Source organism: Polypterus senegalus, chromosome 11, assembly GCF_016835505.1.
Source record: "Polypterus senegalus isolate Bchr_013 chromosome 11, ASM1683550v1, whole genome shotgun sequence".
Lineage (NCBI taxonomy): Eukaryota > Metazoa > Chordata > Cladistia > Polypteriformes > Polypteridae > Polypterus > Polypterus senegalus.
In genome coordinates, this window is record NC_053164.1 from 38,360,284 (window position 1) to 38,387,485 (window position 27,202).

A 27,202-nucleotide genomic window follows, 5' to 3' on the forward strand; every position below is an offset into this window, starting at 1 on the left:
TAAAATAAGATTAAAGCCAATAAAAAGAAGAGTAAAACATTTAAAAACATAGGCTATACAAAAGACAAGGTGCTCATGTTGCATTTATATATTTTACATTTTCTAAGAGCTGCCTTTAAGAATCAAACGCAAATGGGTTGCCGAAAGGCACTGAGGTTATACTGAACCAGACTAAGTATAGACCTTTCAAACAGAATTGTATTAGAAGGTAACTGCTCTGAAATATTGTTCAGAGCAATGCAATTTTTGCTAAAATACCTTAAAAATAAGCTGTTTATTAAACTATGAAACAGCTAATTAACATTAAAAGGTGAAAGAACTTGATAAACTTGCAAATATAATCTTAATACAAAAAATAAAATTTTGTTTTCTAGTGTATTAAAAGCTATACGGCCCAAATTAGAAGATAAAAATAATGTTTTTGTTTCATTTTGCTAGCATTTCCATATTGGAACATTAAATCATGAGCACAACTGGAAATATTACAAAACAATTAAACATAAATACTTTGCTTTTAAAATCACTGGATATTATGAAGTCAGTTGCCTTGCTTTATAATAATATCTGATAAATCTTCCACACTTTGCAGCACCAGATCCTGAAAAAGAGAAGGCAACAGTTTGAGTACACAAGGAAGATGAAGTTCCAGCTTCAAACTTAATTTTCACAGATCTCATAGTCCAAAAGCACATAGGCCTGGTGGCCATAGAAAAATGTCTTAGTGATGAAAGCAGCTTCATCTTCTTTTTAGAGTAAATATTCTAAAGCATTTCTGTAGTGGGGGAGAATAGTAAAGGCAAGTGATTCTAAATGAATAGTTATAAATTGAAAGTGTTTGTTAACCCTGGAGAGACAAGGGTAGAGGATTGTATTATTGTAGTTACTTATTTTATTTCTTTTTTTTTTTTAATAATGTTGCCATGCTAATAAAATGCTTTCTCCGTTACGCCTAAAAGGACCACACAATACAGAAAAACTGCTGCACTACCAGTGCAATCTCTTATATTCATCCATACACCCAACTTCACCCAGTACAGAGTCATGGGTAGTTATAGAGCCTGCTCTGGCAACACCATGTGTAGGGTATTAGACAACTCTGGCCAGATCATACTGGCACTGTAGTAGACAAACTGAACTTTTATAAACTAACTTTCAGCTGATGGTTTAAGACCAGGAAGAAGGGAGTGAGGCGCATTCAAATACTATTCATCCAATCTGAACATGTCCCATGTTCAATCTCGATATCTTTTTTTCAAATATGAAATCGACCCACATTAGGATGCCATCTCTCCATTGTACTGTCACCCTACCTTTCAAGAATCTTACAGCCATTGGACCCTTATTTGACAAGTCACAATTTAAACATCCTCTGCTCCCTCTGTTTTTGTCTTGTGAAAGACAGCCCATTGGAACCATAAGGACATTAAACATATAAAAATTAATGTGAAAAACAGTTTCTTCACAGGCTATTTGAGAATTGGTTACTAGTATCCAAGTAATAAATGGTATTTTGTTGTATGAACTTGAAATCCATGCAGTAAGTTTTGCTATCCCAATAAGATAAAATCTTTACAGCCTTTATCTAGCCCACTTTGTCACAAAAACAGGGCACTTCTATCACTCCCAGATTATTTGTCTCACTTACTAAAATGCGAGGAGAAGAAGGAAACAAATAGCAGTATGGTTTGAAGGTGTTATAATTTGATTTGAAATGTGGACAGAAAATACACGACATCTTTTGGTATAAATGAAGAAGCTCAAAATGTGGAAAGAAATCAGGGTTCATCCTCAATAAAGGAAAAAAAAAAAAAAAAAAACACATTTCATTTTAAAGAAGAACTTATCCCAAAAAGGTAAATCCAGTAGGTTTTGGAAACAGAGGTGGGCAACTGTAAGGTCTCTAGCAGGGCACATGTGATGAAAACCCTAATTTGCTAAATAATGTTATTTTCACACACAAAAATACATTTATTAGTCATAAAACTATATAACTTTGGCACAAAAAAAAGCAGCAAATAAAATTCTTTTTGCTCTAATTCACTTTTTTGATAAATTACTTCCAAACCTATGGTGCTTAGTTTGAAAATGTCTCTTCAAGCTGAACTCCACTGAAAACTGCAAGTCTGTTATGGTATATTAGGCACAGTGCTTTACTTTCAAAATTTTACATTTTTTTTTTCCACAGTAGCACTCATTGTTCGGGATAATAAAATTTGAAATATAATACAGCACTCGGATGACGATGGCTGAATTAACCTAAGGAACCTAAACATATGTGCGTGAATGCATGTGCTTACATAGCAACCAATCTCACGACTATGTAAGACTGTCTGGAACGTCAGCGTACGCGTATGTTTACATGCAGTACAAAATCCACCTTTGTAAACACAAGATTCTGCTTGTATACATGTAACATTATAAACGAGCTTGCTCATTTGTTCACATGTTCCAAAACATGTACTGATTATCTATTTCATTTTTCATTTTTGTTAATAAAACCACGAAGGTTTTTAAATTGTTATGCAGGCTGCACAAATTGACGTTGCCGTAGTTTGCCCACCCTTGTTTTGGACCTGAAGCGAGCAGTTAATGTGAGGAAACCCATCAACATCCCAGAGTTGAAGCTGTTCTGTACGGAGGAATGGGCTAAAATTCCTCCAAGCTGGTGTGCAGGAAAGATCAAAAGTTACTGGAAACATTAAGTTGCAGTTATTGCTGCCAAGGGGGGGGATTGGTACACACCAGATACTGAAAGCAAAGGTTCACATACTTTTGCCACTCACAAATATGTAATATTCGATCATTTTCCTTAATAAATAAATGACCAAGTATAATATTTTTGTCTCATTTGTTTAACTGGTTTCTCTTTAGCTACTTTTAGGACTTGAGTGAAAATCTGATGATGTTTTAGGTCATATTTATGCAGAAACATAGAAAATTCTAAAGGGTTCACAAACTTTCAAGCACAACTGTACATTTGGAGAGGAAAAAAAAAAACACACAAATTTTTGCATAAAGAAAAGTAAAATTACTCAGGCATCCAGTAATTTTCTAAGACTCTTATCCAATTCAGGGCTACTTTGAAGAGGTGTGTAATCCAGAGCACAAAGTAGTCAATTTAAAGCACTCTAAATAACTTATCATATCCTTGTGAGATGAAAGGACAACTGCTCATTTGAAATATGTTAGTCCTCCTTCAGCTGCTCTATCAATGACACAGGCCATCGAACAGTGGACCAGATCTTTACCTTCATGAGGATCCTGGAGAGGGCGCGGGAGTACACCCAAATCGATCAACATGCATTCTTTGAAATTAGAAAGGCATATGACCGTGTTCTTTGATGCAAATTTGTGAGGTGTGCTGGGGCCCCTTATAAGGCTTACTTGGTTCCTGTGTAATTTTGTGAATTTCCCCTTGGGATTAATAAAGTATCTATCTATCTATCTAATTGCAGTGAGAGCCATGTCCACATTGGAAAAATATCAGTACGTTCTTGGTAAGCATGGGACTCCACCAGGGCTGTGCCTTGTCACCTATTCCATTTATGATGTTTATGGACAGTTCGGTATCTTTAGAATTGCACTACTGCTTTTTGCAGATGACATGGTCCTGTTGGCGCCATTGCGCTGTAAACTCCACCATGGATTAGGATGGTTTGTGCCTTCAAATCTGAGGCCATGGTCCTCAGTAGGAAAAAATTTGACAGTCCTCTATGACTGGGAGTTGAGTTACTGCCTCAAGTGGAGGAGTTTAAGTTATCTTGGGATCTTCTTTACGAGTGAAAGGAAAGACAGATAGGGACAGCATGTGCAGTTATGCAGTCACTATACCGTTCTGTAGTGGTAAAGAAGAATCTCTACCAGTCAATCCATGCCCCTTCCCTCACTTATGGTCATGAGCTTTGGGTAATGACCAAAAGGATGAGACCACGAGTACAAGTGGCCAAAATAAGCTTTGTCTGCAGGGAGGCGGAGTTCTCACTTAGAGATAGGGTAAGAAGTGCGGACATCTAGGACAGGTTCAGAGTAAAGCCACGGACCATCCAAATCAAGAGGAGGCAATTGAGATCGTTTGGGCATCTGATACAGATACCCCCCGGACACCTTACTGTGGAGGTTTAATGGTCATGATTAGCTGGGAGAAGACCCGGAGTTTGCTGGGAGGATTAGATTTCCCATATGGACTATGGACCCTTGGCATCACACAGTGTGAGCTGGCAAGTGTGGGCGAGGAAAGGCAGTTAGGACATAAGTTCCTAACTGCTAAGACTGTTGCCTCCATGACTGATCCTGCATAAGCAGTGGAAAGCGATATGGAATGAAAAATGAAAAGGTTAACACAAATGGTAAAAGAGAAAGATAACTAATTAGAGCAGCCAAGTAAATTATCACTGATAAATGCAAGAAATTATTTGCATATTGGACTATTGAGTGTCAATGGAGCCCAATTATCAATGAAGCAGTTCATTTACAGAACTCTTTTTTTCTTTAGGCACATGTCTGAGAGAATAAAAAAAAAAAAAAAAGATCAACAAAATTCATTTGGTTGAAGCTGAAATAATTGGGAAAGTAGAAGAAGTCTGAACCACTCCACCATGCGTTTAAAGAGTTAGTCAAATTGTGTTGAAATTATTCTGACCCAACTACTTTATTCGATCCTTTGATTTCTCGGTTTGCATTTTTGCAATTGTACCTAGTAGCATTTCAATACAACACCCTTTATAATAATACCATATGTAAATAACAGTGACAAATTAAATGATTCATTAGGCCAGTGGCAACTTATTCAATAAACAATGTGTTAAAATATAAAGATCAGACAATGATATACTTGTGAATCACTAACCTTTTCATTAGCGAGGTGCAGTAAAGCAGCAAATGCTAGTGGCACAGACAAGTTTTGAGCCATTGTTGAAGGCAGCCTTCATTATACAGAAAAAATAAAAAACAAAAACAAGATCATGTTTTTATAGTATCCAACAAACATACCATTCATTTTCAAATACAGTATATTTGAATTTAATTTACTTGTTTTACAATATACAAGGTCTGCCATGAAATTAGATGAATATTCAAGAGATTCGAATGCAAAAAGCATTGCTGATTAACCTCATCTAATTCAAAATAGCCTCCTACAGAAACACCAAATTTCACCCTCAAAGCATTCTTGAAAATTGTCATCTGGGAGATGTCATCAATACATTGGTTATTGGTTTGCGTCTTTGGATGTTTTTAATTGTTTTAAAACATTGTACTTTCAGGCTATTCTTCTGCATAGGAAAGAGAAAAGCCACATGGTGACCAATCTAGTGACCATGCATGGCAGCTGTGGATGTGCTTGAAGGAAACTCTGGAATAGGCACGGAGAAGAATCATCCATGTCATGTCAGGTCATAGGCAGTATTTTCCCAATTAACAGTATTAGCCTACAATAAAACGTATGTCCATACATTCCCTTAAACTTTGTTTTTATTGAACTTTTATGACATTTCACAATACATCTGAGAGTATAGCTGTTTCACATTCTTTCCATTTGTGATGACTTCAACAAAGGCATTATTAATTATTTCATGATTGCTTGAATATAAATAATGAAGCAGGCTTCAAGAATACTTGTTACATTCAAGGGCATTCAAGTAACAGGTTTCTATGTGGTTATCAAGGCAGCATTGTCAGGACACATTAAAGGAAAAAAAAGAAAAGTCAACTTCATGACTTCATTTAAGGCTTTGTATGATTTGTAAGTATCTGTTAATTCTTCATAAATGTTAAAGCCAAGGAAATATAATTCTGTAGAGAGTCTAAAACTCAAACCCTTTACAATCAGCTTGGGGTAAGGAGCAACAAGCCTCTCTAAAGCAAGACATCCAGAAAAACTCACCTTTGTTGCAAGTCCTTTGTCACACTGCCAAAGAATTTTTCTCTCAATATCTTTATATTGTCTTCATTTTCTTTTTCCTGGTAGTTAAAAATGTTGGAAACACAAAGAGGATTTAAAGTACTTAATCTAGTTTATTAAAAGCCACATACAGTATGCTAAGCTGATAGACAATTTCACCTTTCTGTCGCATTAATGCTTTTTGCGTGTTGCCTAGTGGTCTCAGGCCAGTAAGCGGTTTTCATCTGGCTCTCAATTTTACATATGAAAACTGTAGCTCTCTACCTTGATGAGGCAAACTAAAATTGCTAATCTATAAAAGTATTCTTAACTAAAGGAGAAGCACTTACTCCAGGACTAAACGTGACTTTTTCATCATTCTAAGACCCATGTACAGACTGGCCCAAATTATTCAAAACAGCAAATATTTGGTTTGGGAATGTGGGGATGGTGTTGGTCAGAAGGTTGAACCATCATTTGTGCGTTATCAATATAGCATTACAAGAGTTAAAAAATATATAACTAAAACAGATAATATTGAATTATTAAAATAAAACCAGTCCTTATCTTTAAACTTTCTGGTAAACATGTCAAAGCTGGCAGTGACTGGGTCTTAAACATTTGTCCTACTCTGCTCGGTGCACCAAACTTGGTGCAACTTAAACCAAGTTAAAAGACCAGCAAGCCCCTTCAATAAAGATTCTATGCTTTAATTACGTTGATGGAGCATCTAATACAATAACCAGAGCAACAAATTTAAATCCAGTCTACCCATTGGTATATTACACATGTCTATTACCTTTGAGGCCTGCTCTTTATCGTTTGCCAGATGACACCACATTGTTTCCTTTAACCTCTTCATGTCCATTTTCTTTGCCGTCTTTGCATAATTTAGCTCAATCTTTTTCACCTGGTAATAACAAAGAAAAAAAAAATATATGCATCAATTTCACCCATCGGTTCATCCATTCTTTTCTGAACCCAAATTTCATAATAAATTGTCAGAAAGATCTGGAGGCTATTCCAACAGACTGAAGAGTACAGATGAACAAAACCATTTGGATTATTGATGAGAAATGGCAAATTTATTATTAAATGCAGGAAATGGATAGCATTTTTGATATTGTTCATGGCAATGGAAAAACAAAAGGATGATTAATTAGAAATAATAGTGCTGAACTAAAGGCAAAGTGACTAAATCTAAATCTGCAAGTTGCAAGTTTCCATTTCACTAAGTTACCGTTACACTTTCTTTTGAACCCACTGTATAATTAAGCATAACTGTACATGCTAAGCTGAACACTACCACTTTCATGCACAAGATCACATTTCACAGATGGGCTCTGCAAATGCACATTGCAAGACAAAATTGTCTTTTCTTTGTTAACCTTTGCTAAAATCAATTAGTTTGGTACACTCATCATAATATTAAAATCACAAATGTCCACAGCTTGTCATATCAAAACATAGAAATTGATCTCTGTCCTTAACTGTGATATATAAAAGGTAATCGACTTTTGAGAACCTTTTCATTATTTAATATACAGACCTCTTCCCAGAACTTCTATACATTCACCACCAGGCATCATTTAAAATACAGAAAATGCAATTCATATAGTACATACAAAAACAAGGACATATTTCAAAAGTGGTGCAAAATATCATAGCCATAAACAGTCTCTTTTTAAGATTTAATTTTGCATTACATGTGAATGCATCTTCTACCCCAGGGGTGACAAACTCTGGTCCTGGTGGGCCGCAGGTTTTCATTCTCTCTTTTCCTAATCAGTGAGCAGTTTTCACTGCTAATGAACTCCTTTTCCCTTCATTTTTAATAGCCCTGTTTTTAAGGATTCAGTCCACTCAATTGATTTGTTTCTTCATTAAATGGCAGCAAAACAGAAATGAGATGTGAAACAAGTCAGATGACCAGCTAAACTGGAATATCAAACTCCAGCCAATTTCACTCCAACAAGTTTCTTAATGAGAAGCCAATTCTTGCTGTTAATTAAAGCCATATTGAAAATCATGACTTGTTGCTGCTCTCATTCTGCCACAGCAGACTGTTGATTTTCTGTTTTTTCTAAGACAACCGTCAAAATGGTTTGGTGACCTGAGCAGACCAACATGACACAGACCTTCACCTTTTTTTATTTTCAGGTTAACTGGTCATGTGGCGGCTTGTTTTGTGTCTCATTATTATTTGACTGCTCATTAAGGACAACGAAACAATGAAGGGGTCTCAGTCACGTCAATTAAAAACTAAGGCAAAACAAGTTAATCACCAGCAAAAAATGGCTCACTAATTAAGATGGTTAGAATGAAAATCTGCAGCCAATGTGACCCACCAGGACTGAAGTTGGACACCCCTGTTCTAGGCTCTCCTGCCTGTTTAACCACTAAAGTATCCATTTAAAAAAAAAAAAAAAAACTTGTAACAAATGTGCAGTGCACCTACTGTTCCACTTCACATCTTGATCTATTATAACCTCTCATACCCCATGATTCACAGTAACAAAAATAACTTGTTTCCAGCCACATTCATCTATACAAAATATTTATGACAACTGATGCGTCTTCTGGTCATCTTCCAACACCCCAGCAACGATATCATACCCACAAACTCCCTCCACAGGACAATAAACAGTTTTCTTACATACAAATGCCCTACTTATCTGCTGTTACTGGCCATCTTGCAACTTATCTATTTGAATTATATGGTAATTGCTTGTTCTTTCAGGAAATTATTACATACTATATTTCTACTTTTAAATTGACACAGTTGCATTTAAATTAATATTTATTGCTTTTTTATGGTCATTGCTTACTGTACTATGTTGCTCTACTAACTACAGTATTGTTACTGCAGTTTTTTTTTGCTTCTGCATTAGCAAGACTAGCAATTAATGGTTTTCATTTTACTCTAAAACATGGTGCCAATAAATTGAATATTTAATATTTATATATAGTAATAAAATAAGACATCCAAAATATTTTTAAAAATTGCCTATATATTTTGACCACATGATAATGCATTACTTACTTGTGCAACAGGTAAAAACATTTTTAAATTGGCTGAGTAACATGTAGAATCATGGAATGGAACATAAGCAGAATTCATCATATTTTGGACATATGCACAATTCAGTGAAGGAAAGAAAAACTACCTTCTGTGGCTCTGCCACCAGGTTATCTTCCCCATATGTTGTGATATTTGTTGGATCAGAAGCTAATGGGCAAGTATTCTCAGTTTCAAAAGGCTCATTACCAAAATCGTGGTGGTCATCATCATCATCATCATCCATCTAAACAAAAACAAACACACCAGAAATGATAGGGTTAGTCCTGACAAAGCATCCATGAAGTAAATAACCAGGATGAACAAAAAAAGAATATCACAAACCTGTGTAGCAGGACAGAAGTTTGCAGTATCATTGGGATTATTATAGTCATAGTCTCCAATTCCTTCAACATGCTCTCCAGAAATACGCTTCTTTCCCTGCTTAGAAATCTGTGCAAAAAGGGTCAGTGAATGAAGAGTTAAGAATGAAAGCTATTCAATAACACCAAACATTTGAATTATTATTAAAACATTCAATCAACAATAGAAGTATTGTCTTACCATAACTGAAGGCTTTATGTTCAACCGTGTGAGATTACAAGGCTCATAGTGAAATTCTGCAGGGAGTAAAGTTCTCTTTTTTGACACTTTATCTTGAAGACTCTTGCCAATAGTTGTTGCTGCCTATAAAGTATGTAGCGATACTGTATATTATAATGCTGTTAAAGTGGTTTACACAGACAGTACTGGCCAGTTGTAGCTCAGCAGTCAACATGTCACAGTATCTTAGGGTACAACAATCTTTCTTGTAAGCATTTTTTTTTTTTTTTAATTACTTTTTTTTATTGTTTTACTTCAGTGTCCTTCCCATAAACGAATGGAAACATTGTGTCTATGTATGAAAATTGTACTCACCCTAGACTGTTTGAAGTATGTCTCAAAATTAACATCCTCATTAAAGTTTAATTCAAAAGCTTGCTTGAGTTTTTTTTGCTTTTTGCTGGCAACATTTTCATCTAATTGAGGAGATGAGCAATTATAAATTAGACATTAAAATAACATCTAGCCAACTAACTGAGGGTTATTCAAACCAAAAAGGAAATCAACATAAGTATAAAAACACTTCACTGTGGCAGGAACACAATATACAGGTGCCGGTCATAAAATTAGAATATCATGACAAAGTTGATTTATTTCAGTAATTCCATTCAAAAAGTGAAACTTGTATATTAGATTCATTCATTACACACAGACTGATGTATTTCAAATGTTTATTTCTTTTAATTTTGATGATTATAACTGACAACTAATGAAAATCCCAAATTCAGTATCTCGGAAAATTAGAATATTGTGAAAAGGTTCAATATTGAAGACACCTGCTTCCACACTCTAATCAGCTAATTAACTCAAAACACCTGCAAAAGCCTTTAAATGGTCTCTCAGTCCAGTTCTGTAGGCTACACAATCATGGGGAAGACTGCTGACTTGACAGTTGTCCAAAAGACGACCATTGACACCTTGCACAAGAAGGGCAAGACACAAAAGGTCATTGCTAAAGAGGCTGGCTGTTCACAGAGCTCTGTGTCCAAGCACATTAATAGAGAGGCGAAGGGAAGGACAAGATGTGGTAGAAAAAAGTGTATAAGCAATAGGGATAACCGCACCCTGGAGAGGATTGTGAAACAAAACCCATTCAAAACTGTGGGGGAGATTCACAAAGAGTGGACTGCAGCTGGAGTCAGTGCTTCAAGAACCACCAGGCACAGACGTATGCAAGACATGGGTTTCAGCTGTCGCATTCCTTGTGTCAAGCCACAGCGTCAGAAGCGTCTCGACTGGGCTAAACACAAAACTGCTGCTGAGTGGTCCAAAGTTATGTTCTCTGATGAAAGTAAATTTTGCATTTCCTTTGGAAATCAAGGTCCCAGAGTCTGGAGGAAGAGAGGAGAGGCACAGAATCCACGTTGCTTGAGGTCCAGGGTAAAGTTTCCACAGTCAGTGATGGTTTGGGATGCCATGTCATCTGCTGGTGTTGGTCCATTGTGTTTTCTGAGGTCCAAGGTCAACGCAGCCGTCTACCAGGAGGTTTTAGAGCACTTCATGCTTCCTGCTGCTGACGAACTTTATGGAGATGCAGATTTCATTTTCCAACAGGACCTGGCACCTGCACAAAGTGCCAAAACTACCAGTACCTGGTTTAAGGACCATGGTATCCCTGTTCTTGATTGGCCAGCAAACTCGCCTGACCATAACCCCATAGAAAATCTCTGGGGTTTTGTGAAGAGGAAGATGCGATACGCCAGACCCAACAATTCAGAAGAGCTGAAGGCCACTATCAGAGCAACATGGGCTCTCATAACACCTGAGCAGTGCCACAGACTGATCGACTCCATGCCACACCGCATTGCTGCAGTAATCCTGGCCAGAGTAGCGCCAACTAAATACCGAGTGCTGTACATGCTCATACTTTTCAAGTTCATGCCTTTCAGTTGGCCAACATTTCTAAAAATCTTTTTTTTGCATTGGTCTTAAATGATATTCTAATTTTCCGAGATACTGAATTTGGGACTTTCATTAGTTGTCAGTTTTAATCATCAAAATGAAAAGAAATAAACATTTGAAATACATCAGTCTGTGTGTAATGAATGAATCTAATATACAAGTTTCACTTTTTGAATGGAATTACTGAAATAAATCAACTTTGTCATGATATTATAATTTTATGACCGGCACCTGTAAATAAAAATGAGAAATTAACTATTTATCAAATATTTAATAAAGCACATTTTATAATTACTTTATGAAAAGTGCTGATCTGCATGAAGGTGTGAAACTACTTTTACGCTCATAATGGTGACTAATAGTGCTTAATTCAGAGTGTCTCTTATAAGCCAATTAGTGAAGTTCACTTTTAGATGAAAATAGCAGGGTAGTATTTTATAAGTATATTTTTCTTTGCTGTATTGTAGATTAAATTTGAAGGATGCAGTAATTCTAATATGGCACCATATCCCAGTGAGAATATAATGTATATTCATCACATAGTTCCATGAGAGAATGACATTTTGCAATTTATTAGATTGTGAAGAATAACTCAATTGAATAGGATGAACCTATTTCCTTTAGACAACAGATATGGTTTTTAAATTAATCTATTGAAAACAGGGAGCATATAAATTGTGCAGCTTTATTACTGACTGTAATTTAAAACTGACAACATTTGAATTAAAATGAATTCATACTTTTATGTCGTGGTTTGAAGCGCCAGTGGTCAGGGCCTGCCCACATTGACATTGTCCTTGGGCTAAAATAGGAGTACTCCCCAGGTTTTGAGGAGAGCTGGAGGCACATAACACTTATGTCACCATCTTCCAGTGGAATAACATCTCTATTGGAGGAGGACACAGGGAAACAAAAGTAAAAAAAAATGTGAGTACATGTTAGCAAATTATTAATTTAGATGAATTGTTCTGCCCCAGACTTGCCTTTTTTTGGGAGCATTTCCCATAGCAAAGGCTTCCCGGTGCTCAGTGCAAGCACCTAGATCATCTTCATCTCCATTTGCATCACAGGCATCCCCATCAAAGTCAAAGTCCACCGCCTCATTCTCTGCCTCCGGTTCCGCATTTATATCAAATACATGATCATCTTTCTTAAATTTCTCCCACATCTCTGACAAACTCTGTTGTGAAAAAAGAAAGTGGGAAAGGAATGTAATACTGATACATAAATACATACACAAAAACACACACTTGCTGCTAAAAAAGAAAAGTGAAATTTTATTTGGGATATTTTTATGTCAAAGCAATGAAATCCCCCTCCCCCATTTTTTTTTTATGTGATATTATTTTATGTTACAGAAAAGAAAAACAAAATTCTATATATATTCAATCCCCAAGTATTTATTTTTTGTTCAGCTGTCTTTGCAGCAGCAACAGCTTTTAGTTTAAGTATTGCTCAGCTTTGCACACCGCTAGGCTGTGAGGTCATTCAGATTAGTTGGATGGCACTTGTATAATGCCTTTTTCAAATAGTGCTGTAAATTCTCAACTGGATTGATATTTAAGGCTTTGACTGAAGCTCTAAAGGACACTCATCTTTATGTACCGAAAGGCCTTGTGTTTGGGATAACTATACTGCTGAAAGATTAACGTTTTCTAAACTTTCAGTTTTCTGCAGACTAAACAGGTTTTCTGGCAGGATTTGTTTCTGAACCAGATGTCAAAACACTACTGATAAAAAAGCAGGCCAAGAACATAATACTGCCATTTCCACCATACTTAAGTTTGGCACTTTGTGAAGTGTGGCCAGTATTATAGTTGTACCATATATATTTTTGAACTTTGCCAGAAGGATCTATCCTATCCTTACCTAACCAGAAAACCATTTCTTGTAGATTGACAAAACTCGTCAAAGCATTTCTCATATCAATTATGCAATGTGACCTTGTTCACCCAATATACTGGAAATTTGAGCTTAGAGGAACACTTATCCTAGCTGCAGAACATTTGTTTTGCACTAGCATGATAACAAAAAACTTTCAGTATTTTAATTTAAGGGGTACACTAGCTGAACACAGTGAGAATAACAGAAGTATTGCCAAAGAATATAAAACACTGTGCTGTACACTCTCTCTCTCCCTACAGCACCATATGGCTAATTTGCATGCAGAATTAGCATTGTGCAACTACTACACAAAACAAGCTTGAAAAGGAGCCTTTCCCCTCTTCTCCTCAGAATTAGACCCTATGAAATAATAAAAAAGGCATTTCTATCATCATCAAAAGTGCAAAGTTCAATAGGTACATTGGATAGTTCTTTTACCCGATTAGATCAAATTTCCAGTTACGGTGTTATTTCGTGTTTGTACCATATAATTTCTTCACATTGTTGATAAGTTAAATAACAGTTAAAAATAATAATACGTGCAACATAGTTAATAAACTGTTACTAAATAAGATGAATAATTAGATACTGTATTCCCAAAATGACATATTGTTCTAGCCCTGTCTTTCATTCTGTTTATATGAATGAAAAAACAAAAATCAGAGCATAAACGTGTATGCAACTGTTTAATTTTCTTCTGCCTATGTGATGTTGGTTGCTTTTTAAATCTCATTTTCAAATAAAAAATTAAATGTAGGTAATAAATAGAAGTTCAGGCAATCCAAAAAATGTGGAAAACGAGAAGAAATGTCCATTCATTCACAAACAGTACAGAATTAATGAAAGATTAAATCATCTGAAATTCTGTTCATGGAATTAAAACACAAGGACAAAGAAGGAAAGGTGTAGCGAAAAATAAGAAAAGGTACAGTATGCAAATTTCAAAATTTTTAATTTTAAAAACGTATCTATACTTTAATTAAAAATATATATAAAAATAAAATTTCATTGATCGTAATCTAAAATTTATTAAATTAATTATATCCATCCATCCATTATCCAACCCGCTTACAGATAAACCAAATTTGTTTCATTGACAATATAACATGTAACAATGAAAAACAAACTTACCAACGTTAGTGTTCATCTATAGTCAATCATACATGAGAAGTATTGAACACAAATACTTAATAACACCAAGTAGTGTAATTTCACCAAAGAATTAATAACCTTTCATGAAAATTCAGAACCAGCACAATGAAGAAAATTTCACTAACATAATTGAATCAGTAAAAGTAGTGTGTTTTAAGCTCAAAACCAAAAAAGCATAAAGTAAATTTAAAACACAGCTCAAAACAATTGTATAACACAATTTGCCTTAAGAAAAACAGTAACAAGTACCTAAATGTCAAAATATGATAATTTCTTTAACAGATAAACCTGCTTCAATAACATTACAGAATCAACTGTCAAGAAAGCATATTGAAATGTTGTCAGTCAATTAAAGTGGTGGTTAAATTCTAGACACAAACTGATACCCATAAAAACATCAGTCCTACGAGGCAATAAACTTATTATACCAGATGTGCCACAATAATCCATGCCAAACGTTAAGGGCATTGATGAGTGCCAATTTACCAGTCTTTTGTAAAGCATCTCATATAAAGCATAAAAAATATGGATTGTTCTCCACTCAACTTTCATTATACATGTTCAGGTAAAGTAGATACCACATCCGATTGTCTGATTATAATCAAAACTTCATATCTATGTGTTTCTTACAAAATTTCAATCACTTATTTTTGTTTATAATGCAAAATTATGTGGCAAAGAACTACTTTCAGTAATACAATCAAACTGAAATGTTCAAATCTGATTGTTTTTGTGATTAATCACCTGATCAAGGTCAAATTTTATATCTAACAATAAGTAATGATCATACACAATTTAAATTCTCTCTCTTTATATAATGGTAATAATGCATATGTAATAGTGCCGCTACTAGTTAAGATATCATTTCTAGTTACCCAAATAAGGTGAAATTCTATAATCTATACATTTCTTACCCTACCGACAATATAAATTTTCAATTATTTTTGTTTTCTTATAATGCAATTTTACATGAAAAACTACTACACAAAATTTCAATTAATGAATTGTTTATTTGAACTATGTACCAGTTGTTTGAAAAAAATTTGAAATGTGTTCAGATAAAGTGCCATTTCCAGTTAAATGTTTTGCCCAAAAGTTTGACAACACTTTGATATAACACCCATATGTCAAATTTAATTTATCTAGCTGAAAGCGTTCTCAGGTTATGATGCTTCCGTACATACACACGGAAAAAAAAAAAAAAACACACACAGTCATAATTGCAAAGATGAGCAAAACATATTCAGAAGTGCATGAAACGTGGGAATTCAAAATCTCAAAGTCAAATTTTTTCACAATAACAATACTTTAGATTTTTTTTCTGCATATACAATAAAGTAAATATCAAAAGGGGGGATTTGTATTTGGTAACATTAAAGAACTGGTCAAAGGACTGAATATATTTGAAAAGAATACAGTTAGATTTAATTTGTTTATTTAATAAACCTTTATTTGTATGTTCACAGGATGTAACAAGTGTAACAAAATTGGTTATTAGGAAGCAATCTTGTGGTGGGTGCCATAATCATTCTTAAAAGCTTTACAGGTATTTTTAAATCTGTATTATGGCAACATAATTATATAGAGTTGGGAAAGAATTTTATTATGTTATGTTTAAACATACCTGGTCATTGGCCTCATTTGTCCAATTCGTAAAAGAAAAATCTTCAAGAGATGGGCAAATGGAACATTGCTGTTGTGTTTGCTCTAGAAGAACTACAGTGAAAACAAACACAATAATGCCAATAAAGTATACAGTAACGTTAAAACAATATGCAAACAATCCCAATATTTACTTAATGCTTATATTGTATTACAACAATAAAGAGTAATGATGCAGTCATTAAGTTCCGCAAATCTTAAACTAAAGGCAAAGCATATTAGTTTACCATACAATTTTATTAAGCCTGCTTAATTCTAAGCAGGGACATGGGAGGGCTGGAGCCAATGCCAGCAAGCTGAAGGCCCAATCCTCTGTAGACAGGCTCGCCAGTCCATCGCAGGGTGAACACATTCACACACGTACCGGTGCCAGTGTAGCATCACTAATCCACCTAACCTGCATTGTCTTTGGACTGTTGGAGGAAACCCAAGGAGAACATGCAAACTCCACGCAGGGAGGATACAGGACATGAACCCTGGTCTCATTACTGCAACACAGCAGCACTATCATGTACCATGAGCCCCCACATTGTGATTATTCTATTAATGTGCAATAAGTCCTACAATATTTAAAGACTTTATATAAAAAAAAACTGCAGCTTATAAAGCTACCCTGCTTATTGACCCTATCTTCAGCAAAGTAGTCTATTTTACCTTTTAGCTGAGGCACGCTAACTTGAGCAATGGATGGAAACTCTTCAATGTCATTGGAACGAAGCAAAATTATATCAGTGGGGAACTGCAGTTCATTATAGCAATTGAAACTGCGAAGCAGAGAAAAGAAGACGCCAGATGTACTCGACTCATCAAAGGAGGATGCCATCTTCTGAAATACGGGGTCAACCTAAGAAGGTGTTAACAAATAATAATAATAATAATAAATAATAATAAAGCACTTAAAGCATTAAAGCAAGAGGCAAGCATAAGTTGATTTAGGTATACATGAATTCTCAAATCAATTAATTTACATAAATAGAAAAGACATACTTTCTAATAAAAACTTTATTTTATTATTAAAAACACTGACATACTGTACCTCACATTTTCCCTTAGAATCTGCCCGGTTAATTTTCGAAAGGTTCTGCTCAATCATCTTCCTCCTAACAACCTTCTTTGCTTTTGCGACCGTTTTTCGTTTCTCTAAGTCTCCATCTTCCTGCCCATCCGCAAGTACTGCATTCTCTTCATCTGGTAAAATTTTAATTTGCCAGTAATTGATATGATAGTTTCAGAATAACCTAATTTTTATTTAAATCTATATGCTTGGCACGTTTTTCTGGTTTATTTCATGACTGTCAACAATACTATTTTTTATGAACTCTTTATTTGTTGACGGAGCAATTATGAAACCTTTGCAGAAAAAGACTTTCACTTGAAATACAAAGAAGGGTTCTAAAAATGCTAGAAACAGCAGCTAACAATTTTATTTTCTTACATCAATATGTAAGAAATCTTTTTTTTAAAAAAAGAAAAAAAATACTTTATTATTTACATCCATATTTACCTGTATCGCAGTTTTATGCATATCATATTAGAAACAAATAACCATTTAAAAGCCTATGCAACCACTTTGCTGTCTCTGGGAGAATCTGCAGTTTCCATTTGCCTCAAAAAGACAAATATGGTGCTTGTGACAAACAAAGGTTTTCTGTCTTAATGGTTATTGACTGGTGCCACTCACTCCTATTATTGTGAAATGTTTAGAGAGACTGGTGCCAAGACACATCGAATGCAATCGTAATATATCAGATAGTTTAGACCTCGTCCATTTCAGTCAGTGCACAGAGATGATATATCTCTTGCACTTTATACTATCAATTTACATCTGGATAATAAAAAATGAATATGCTAGCCTATGGTTTATAGCTCATTATTTATCAGTAATCTTATCAAAGATGACCAAGACACCTTCTGCAACTGAATCTTATTCTTCCTAATTGGCAGAACCTACATGGTACTAGATAGCAGCATTACTTCCTCCACACTGATCTTCAGACTTCTCCAGGGAAGCATGCCGTGCACTTTACTATACTTCATCTGTGATTTTATGGCCAACTATAATGGCAGCTCTACAATTAAGTTCTGATCATGCCATTGCCGGAGATGGCTGGGGTGGCGACCTGGGAGACACCTAGGAAGACTGGAGGAGGGCTTACGCCTTCCCCAGACCATATGGGGGCAACCACCCTGGTTCCTTTGGGGGCCACAGGTACAGAGCTTACAAGATCAACCCTGTAGGGGCCCGTGGTCACCGCCAGGGGGCACCCCTGTGCTTTTGGAGCCCTGGACCTCAGCACTTCCGCCATACCCGGAAGGGCTGGAGGGAAGAAGACTGGGGACACCTGGAGTGCTTCCGGGTACGCAGCCGGCATTTCCGCCACACTGGGGCGTATCAGTGGGAGATTGCCGGGAAGCACCTGGAGCACATCCGGGTGTGTATAAAAGGGGCCGCCTCCCTTTGTATGGGGGCGAGAGTCGGGAGTGGAGTGGACTGAGCTGGAGAGGAGAGAAGGAGGCGGTCTGAAGAAAGGCATTATGTGGCCAGGACTTTGGGGACTTGTGGGGTTCGTGGAGCACTTTGGGCAGCAGCTTGTGCAGCTTGTTCTTTGCAGCATGCTTTGAAATTTCTAAATGATAAAAACCATATTTCAGACCTATGTAAGAACCTTTGAATTTTTTCTGCATATTTATTTCTTGAATATACATGTATTAATAAACCAAAGCTAAAACAGTAGTGAAAAAAAAAATAATGTGTCATTCATTGTTCTACAGAAAGCTATAGAACAAATGAATATACTCCAACATCATAAAAGAATACATTTTAGAAGAAAAAGAATATATCAGCAAAACACCAAGCTTTAAAATGTTATATAGTGTAGTATAGCAAGTACTTGTGCTACATATCTATATTATGTACACTACCAACAGCATAATATTTGGTAGACTTTGACCACACTAACATTAAGCACTGTTCACAATCAACCAGGCTTAACTTAATGAATCAGCAAACACAGATCAAAATTTCTCAGCTTACCATCAACTGATTTAGAGTCTTTTCCTAGTCCTCCCAGAACTCTGTATGTATTTGCATAAACAGCATCAACTCTCACAGAGTATATTTTGGCACTTGCATCCAGTGTGCCAGCAGCAACCTATTCAAATTGAATAGAACAAATATTACAGAATGCAACTTGATTTAAGCATGACACTGTGAAGTGACTTAGTTATCCATCAAGATCTACACTCGAATATAATGAGGATAAAAAACCACCTTAATATCACACTTAATTTTAAAGCTATTCAGTTTAGTTTTCCTACATTATACCAACAGTGCTGTTTTACTATCATCCAACTGGATAATGCACATTGATGGTGGTTGAAGAGGTTCCTCAGAGTCTAAATAAAGCTCTATGAGTGCCTAGAAAATACCTTAATAAATAAAACTAACTAACTAACTAACTAACTGAAAACCATTTTGATACAAAGCTAAAGCTACATACTGCAAATAAATCTCACTGGGATTGTAAATCCCTCCATATTGATCTAGAAGTGTTATTTGTCTGAGCATACAAACATTAGCAAACATTAATATATTTACATGTAGCAACAGAAGAGCAAGAAATTAGCTGACTTTAAAGCAGTTGTGCAAATACTTGGTTAATTCAGTAAACAAGTCTGTACAAAGCAACATTGGCTTCATTTAAAAAAAAAATTAAAACACCTCATACCTTGAAGTTGGTGAGTGCAGAGTCTTTTTCTTTCAGGATATCTGACATATAATCAATCAAGTGAAGATTGAATGCATTCTTGGTTGTTATTTTCTGCCAAAAAAGTTGAATGCAAAATGATTCAGTGGCATATCAGCAGATTTGTTAGTCTTGCTTTCTGACATGTTTAATCTGCCTCTATTCTGGCACCGATATAATGCAGAATAAAATGTAAAAAATAGTTCTTGAGGCGGCACGATGGAGCAGTGGTAGCGCCGCTGCCTCACAGCAAGGAGCCCTGGGTTCACTTCCCGGGTCCTCCCTGTGTGGAGTTTGTATGTTCTCCCTGTGTCTACGTGGGTTTCCTCCTGGTACTCCGGTTTCGTCCCGCAGTCCAAAGACATGCAGGTTAGATGCATTAGCGATCCTAAATTGTCCCTAGTGTGTGGGTGGGTACGTGTGTGTGCCTTGCAGTGGGCTGGTGCCCTGCCCAGGGTTTGTTCCTGCCTTGTGCTCTGTGCTGGCTGGGATTGGCTCCAGCAGACCCCCGTGACCCTTTGTTAGGATATAGCGGGTTGAAAAATGACTGACTGACTGACTGACTAGTTCTTGAAAGGACACAACAATTTAAGGGCATTTTTAACTGCCGTTAAAGGCACTTCTCCAGACAACCACTTTCTGGGGCCTAGATCTTTTTACAGGGAGTGAGAATAACACCATTTCAGTCTTCCTATTGATGACAAACTTTACCCTGTAGAATACTTCTGTGTTCAAGCATGGCATACCAAATACCAAAAGTCAGACAGTTACTGATAGATAAGCTTTTTGGGAAAAAATAAAAAAATAATGAATGATGTTGGTAATAATTATTTAAAATTAAAAGCAAATAGAAAAGTTGAGTTCAAGATCTATCAGGGACAACGTTTACATTGAGCTTATACATTCTTCCTATGGTTGCATGGGTTTCTACATGTTTTGTGGTCTTCTCTTACATGTGAGAGCCATACTACCAATGCCAACTAGCAAGTATAAACTGAGCACAAGTGTAAATTGTAAGGTATTGATGCCTTGTCCAGGGCATGTTCCTCCCTTATGCGTCTCTATACAACCCATATTAACATGAATACTTGAACTCCCACATTTTTTGCAGATAAAATATGTAATTTGCTGCTCAAAAAGTTACTCCCTGCTTTAGTACTAGTTCTGAAAAGATGAATTAGTAAAAGATCTATGCCACAGCATGTACAGCAAAAAAATAAATGTCACTGTTAAGACCTGTAACAGGTATAGCATAAAACAGAATTCTTCTGAACATTACTTAAAAGTCAATTTCTCTTTTTGTGCATTTAAAAAGGTGACATTTAGAAAACTGTCAAGTCTTTGTAGAGGACAGTGTGGGGGTGTGCATGTGTGTGTTGCGATGGCGGGTAACTCTGTGAGCCACCCTAGCCTACAGTAGATCAAAGAGTGAAGAAAGTGCATATCTAAAATTCAAGCATGTCAGTTTTGCTATTTATACCCCAGGTAGAAAGTTAGAACTATGAAATAAACAGAACCAGCTAAAACTCTAGCAATAGGCCTTAGCTAGAAAGATTAGGTGCCTGGATCTTAGAATACCACCACTCGCCCAACATGTAAAACACAGTGCCACAAAGCACCTACAGAGCACACAAGCCTCACAGTTTATCTTATTTCTGTAAATTCTATCTGAATTGCTTACATACAAATGAGCCCTTGCCTGACCTTTGTTCCTAATTTAATTCTCAATGAGCTGCTAGCAGGGTGTGACTTTTAAACCCCATCTTTGGCTTAATTCCAGTGAGAATTACTAGAATCACTTCTGGAGTCAGAAACACCCTCTAAATGGTCTGTGACAATCCAATCAGAACTCACTCTGGGGTCCCATCACTAAACCCTAATCCCTAACTAAAGGGACAAGTACTCTTAGCAGCTCACTGTTGAGCAAAGTAGGAGTGTCATCAAAAAGTTTGTGATATTTCTTCATATTCTGCCATTCCCTACAGGACCTCTCTCTCACTTCAATGTACAAAGAGTAATTATTTTTGACACTCTTTATACTATATACATATCACATACTGTCCCAGAAACTTAACCACACTGGCACTTTAAAAGAGTACACTTTAAACTTGGGAATCCTTCAAAGTATTGACCCCGATGGTCCCTAGGCCAGTTAATTTTCTGGCAAAACGTTGATAACCAGGCATCAAACGATTATTTAGGATAGATACAAAAATAATATACAACTACAAAGAATAAGAAGAGATGCTACAGGTTCCTTGCGTTACAGACATCATATGACCTACCACACTCCTAAAGTTATACATGGCATGTTAACTAGTTTCCCTTGCTATGAGTAAGTTCCAGTGTGTACCCAAAATTGCACCCTGTGAGCATGAATCCTGTTCGGGATTGATTCCTTGTTTGTGTTTAATGGTGCCAGAAAAGATTGCAGGCAAACCCAAAGACTGTCTTGTAATTTAAAGAGAGAGGTTAAAAAAAAAAAAAAAAGGGTCTGTATATATTCCCATGTTTCCTTACACTCTTTTTACAGAATGTTACTTGCATAATCCAGACAAACACATGTAAGAATTCTAATGTGCCTCTGATATTAAAAACTGAAAATAAATAAACATTACACAGAACACTTAAATATAATTATATGCAAATACTATATTTTTCAATTAATATTGTACTTACATTCTCTGTTGAAAGCTTGATACAAGTGGAGTAATGCTCAGAAATTTGTGAATTTGTCAGCTTTGGCACAGCAGCTGGAGTACCAGACAAACTTCTGTAAAAAGTACAAAGGAAAGCTCATTGTATTATAAAAAGGTGGTTTGCTGCATTCTCATGTCAGATGCAAAAGGCCAAACCAAAAAAAAAAAAATCAAAAGCTACCTCTGTGCTGGAGATTCTTGTACAGAGCTGTCTGTGCCCAAGTGCAGATCAATAACCCTTGACTTCCGTCGCTGCTTTCTTTCCAATTCATCATCATTGCTTGGGACGTCTGATAGTACAGGGGTGCTGGTCTGACTGATCTGTCTTCGAAGGGTGGAGGGCGACACAAACTTGTTTTCAGAAATTTCATTTAATATTTGTGAACGAGGAGTTGAGACAGCACTCATTGTTTAGGCTGCTGCACAGAGAAGAAAATACAAAGAAAGTCAAAATAAAAAATAAAAAAAGTTATATTAAAACAATATAAACTGAACAATGACGTTTTAAATGGATACAAAGACTAACTATAAATATATGCAGAAAATTTATTCTAAGATTTTCTTCTCTCTGATTAAAACTTTTAAATTGCTCTCAGTTGTACTCTTGCATTCAAAAGTGTGTAATCGCCAAGATATTTTCCATATGTTTGATAGAAATCAATTCCTTTTTTTTTTTTTTTTTAAAATCAAGATACCATTAAATTGACTTAAAATACATTCAAGACAGCACTAGTGATTCCAATAACCTCCAACTGCTTGAAATTATTTCAAACGTATTATTTATATATGCCTACAATTCACTTATCCAGAAGCCATTCATTCAGGGACTCCCTTAGCTCATCCTTAATTAGTCATGTGTAAATGCTAATTGGGTATCAGAGAAACTTCTTCAATAGTATTAGCACCGATGAAACCTGTTATTCTGTCCTATAAAAGCAAGTAAAATTGTCTTTTTGTGTGTTGCAAGGTACTGTCATTCCTAAAGTTCAGTTCTGGGTTCATAAATGGCCAGAATAAAACAGCTTTCTTGATGTTCTTATTTTTGCAGAATGAATGTTATTCAACTTGACAGATTTCCCAAAAACTGATGATTTCATACAAAGTTGTCTATTACTGTCTTGAGAGAAGAGAGCAAACTGAAACTAACCAGAACAGAAAAGGAGGTGAAGGCCTAGATTCACAACCACATAAGAGGATGCATACATCTGTAACGCACTCCTTTCAGGCTTACCCAAGAAAGACATCATTCAGTTGCAACTAGTGAGGACTGATTTAAATGGTTTATATTAGGTAGGATTGCCCATTGCTGGGCAGTTTCTAGGCCTTGGAACCCCTGCAGATATTGTTTTTTTTTCTCTCCAGTGCAGCTGGAGTTTTTTTTTGTCCTCCTGGCCATCTGACCTGACTTTATTCTTTGTTACTTAGTATGGCTTAATCTTATTTTGTTTCATATAAACTTTTCTTTCAGCATCTCATAAAGTACTTTGAACTACACCATTTGTAAGAAAATGTGCTATATAAATAAATGTTGTTGTTGTTATGCATTACTGCGAATAAACAAATAATTACTATACCTACAGTTCTGTTTTCATTATTTTTATTAATCGAAGATAAATTTACACAAAATTAAATTAATAAACTTATAGGATGAATATATAATAATTTCAAAAATATTTTTACCTCCTATTCCTTTACTTTATATTACTAGATCTTATTTATTGAAAGCTTCCTATATACAAATTTCTCAAAAAGATTGGTCTTCCATAAAGGAGCCAAAAAAATTATATATATCATCAATGAAACATTAGCATCAACCTAAACATATCTAGGAAAATATCTCAAGTACAGTAATGAAGAGGAAGTCATTTAATATCTTATTTTAACTGTAACATTTCCAGGATTGCTCCAAAATACACTTCAATTCACAATTGGGACACCTTCACTGAAAAAAATGAGTTCACAGGGATGTTTACTTTAAGTATATAATTTTTTGCTGGAATTACGTTGCTTTTTCTAGTCGCATTGACAAAAATTTCTTAAATGTCACATTAACAAAATTAATTCAAGTTGAAACAAAACTGTTAAATTTATTTTCTATTAACAGAGACAAATTCAGTCATGAGGACCGTTATCATTATTCACCCATTTTATGTTCATTTTACTCAATTTGTTTTTAAAAATACTCAAAACACAGTATGCTCGTTTTCCGTTATACAGAGCTGCATTAAGTGGATTTAACCTAAAATAAGTTGTATGTACGACTATACTTTTTTGCATAAATTATAATATTTTGCATAAGGATCCATCCCTTTTGTTGTATTTTGTTCTAAGGGATCCCTGCACCTTTGTACATTTTGGAATGAAATAAGACTATTTATAAATGTATTTTAAATTTTTGAATGCTGTGGATTTTTACATGGGAAATGATTTATGATGATTTTTCTGTTTGGTTACGCACTGCATATTTGTAACATACCCTATATCACAAAATCATATTTTCTTTTCTTCCAATACACATGACAATTAAAAATCTTAAGATTACAGTATTTACTTAATTTATTAAAGGTATAAATCTTGACATTTAATTTTGTATTATTTTTTTTAAAATATATTTATGCAACTAATGGTAAATTCTAGGGTAGCGCTGCTGCCTCGCTTCCCGGGTCCTCCCTGCGTGGAGTTTCAAAGACATGCAGGTTAGGTGCATTGATGATCCTAAATTGTCCCGTGTGTGTGTGTGTGTGTGTGTGTGTGTGTGTGTGTGTGTGTGCGCCCTGCCCGGGGTTTGTTTCCTCCCTTGCGCCCTGTGTTGGCTGGGATTGGCTCCAGCAGACCCCCGCGACCCTGTAGTTAGGATATAGCAGGTTGGATACTGGATGGATGGTAAATTCTACTCAAAATAATTGAGCTGATACTATTAAGAATTGACTGGTAAACAGAATGTAATTATACATTTGTGGATTCCCATGGACAAAATGTATGCAACCGCTTACCATAAAACTTCAACAAGCTATTTTTGGCAGTCCACATGCTAACTCTCATTATTTTGTAAAGACACCAGATTAATGCATAATGCAAAACTGCATAATTTTGCAAGCGAGAGGGCTTAAAATGGGAAATGCTGATTGACGATTGTTTTCTCCAACCTAAAAGGTTTCTTTATTTTTAACTGGGTTTTTTCTTGTCGTCTTAGACAGTCAGATATGGGTGGCTGTCAAAAAACAGGGACTGTTAAAGCCCATTGAGGTATTCCTTGGGCGATTTTGGGCTATACAAGAAATACATGGTTGCTGTTTTTATTCCACAGATTCCATTCATACCAAAAGACTTTCCATTCACGTTTAAAGGGCTACAACTGGAGATTAATTCAATTTAGCAGTGAGAATAAATAACAATATGGGCCAACTGCAATAAATGGAAAGAATAAAAATGCAGAATCCAGTAACAAGAATATTCCATAATGGAAAATAAAAGTAATTTGTATGCTAGAATTTGTAAGTAATAGTGTTTGCATAGAAAACATTTGTATTTTGTAGTTTGATAAAGGAACTTATTCATTATTAGTCTTCTGCTTTTTTATATATTTCCTCGTAATTACAAGAAATAAATGCTAAAATGCGAACATTTCTGCGAGTGCTTTATGAATTTACTACCCTATGTCACCTAATACCTTGTCAGATTTATTTTATCATATTTTAACTACACCTTGTTTTTATTTTGCCCGATCAGTCTTTGTACTTAACTGTTCTCACATGTCCCAAATACGAGCGAATTTAGCTCATTGGCTAAAGTAAACAACGTTGCTACGAACTAGCGCAGGTGAGCGCATGAATGCGCCGCAACACGGACTGGCGTCCCGTCCAGTTCAGTTCTGCCTTTTAGCATTGGTTTGTTTTTGACACCGCAACAGGCTCCAGCTCCCACGATTGAAGGCAACCGGATTATGGAAAATCGACAAATATACGAGATAACACAGAAATAGCCACCGCTATTTAGGTCAATGCAGATAGCAAAAATAAGCATTGCCTAATTGATCTTAATCATGTATACAAAAGGCAAGAGAAAACTTTTCTTCTTCTTTGCGTGACAGACTCGATATTATCTACAAAGATTGACGTAGAATTGAAATCAAATGGAATTCAGCAAACGAATTTAAATAAGATCTAGAATCACATCACGGTAGTGTAAAAATAATGAATACACAGTATGCCATACAGGTTCGGGGATTCAGCAACGTGATCAAATAAGTGATATTAGTAATACACTGTTAAAGTGCTTAAGATTATTCAGCATCAATTAATTATTATGCACTGACTTTGATTTAGTACCTTGGTACATATAAACAAGAACAGCATTTTGACTTTCTCCATAAGCTTGTTCACACGGACGTAAATAAATCAAATGCGTTTCAATAAAAATATCGTAAAGTTGAAATAAGCCCGCGGAAGAGAATCGATCATAATCAATGAAAAATACACTTACCGCAAAGAGTCGCTTGATCCTAGTTCGGTTCGGCTTTATTGATGGCCTTTGCTTAATTTCCACACTCTTGTTCCCGGTCCTACAGTTTAAATTTTTGCGCCGACTATTGTGCGCCTGCGCAATGAGGAAGAAATTC

General features: G+C 35.6%; 1 protein-coding gene across 2 annotated transcripts; it reads right to left on the reverse strand.

Annotated features, from left to right (window-relative positions):
• ncaph (non-SMC condensin I complex, subunit H) lies at nucleotides 1-27,175 on the reverse strand. Of its 2 annotated transcripts, none has more exons than XM_039768415.1 (18): nucleotides 27,067-27,175; nucleotides 22,766-23,000; nucleotides 22,565-22,658; nucleotides 19,868-19,960; nucleotides 19,174-19,291; nucleotides 17,176-17,327; nucleotides 16,794-16,983; nucleotides 16,102-16,193; nucleotides 12,425-12,621; nucleotides 12,182-12,327; nucleotides 9,855-9,955; nucleotides 9,501-9,623; nucleotides 9,282-9,389; nucleotides 9,046-9,183; nucleotides 6,678-6,788; nucleotides 5,882-5,958; nucleotides 4,847-4,922; nucleotides 1-598 (listed from the first exon to the last, which is right to left on the reverse strand). In XM_039768415.1, the coding sequence occupies exons 2-18, from the start codon at nucleotides 22,990-22,992 to the stop codon at nucleotides 539-541; spliced, it is 2,103 nt and encodes a 700-aa protein (XP_039624349.1). In that variant the 5' UTR covers nucleotides 22,993-23,000; nucleotides 27,067-27,175; the 3' UTR covers nucleotides 1-538. The 2 variants fall into 2 exon arrangements, with proteins under 2 accessions (XP_039624349.1, XP_039624348.1); XM_039768414.1 differs by having other exon boundaries at nucleotides 22,766-23,003.
• Between the last annotated feature and the right edge of the window lie 27 nt (nucleotides 27,176-27,202).

Coding starts and splice junctions, on each gene's coding strand:
- ncaph (XM_039768415.1), bottom strand. CDS start 22,992: ATGAGTGCTGTCTCAACTCCTCGTTCACAAATATTAAATGAAATTTCT. Junction 16,194..16,793: donor TAGCGTGCCTCAGCTAAAAG/GTAAAATAGACT, acceptor TTTTCACTGTAG/TTCTTCTAGAGCAAACACAA. Junction 12,622..16,101: donor CAAATGAGGCCAATGACCAG/GTATGTTTAAAC, acceptor TTTTCACAACAG/AGTTTGTCAGAGATGTGGGA.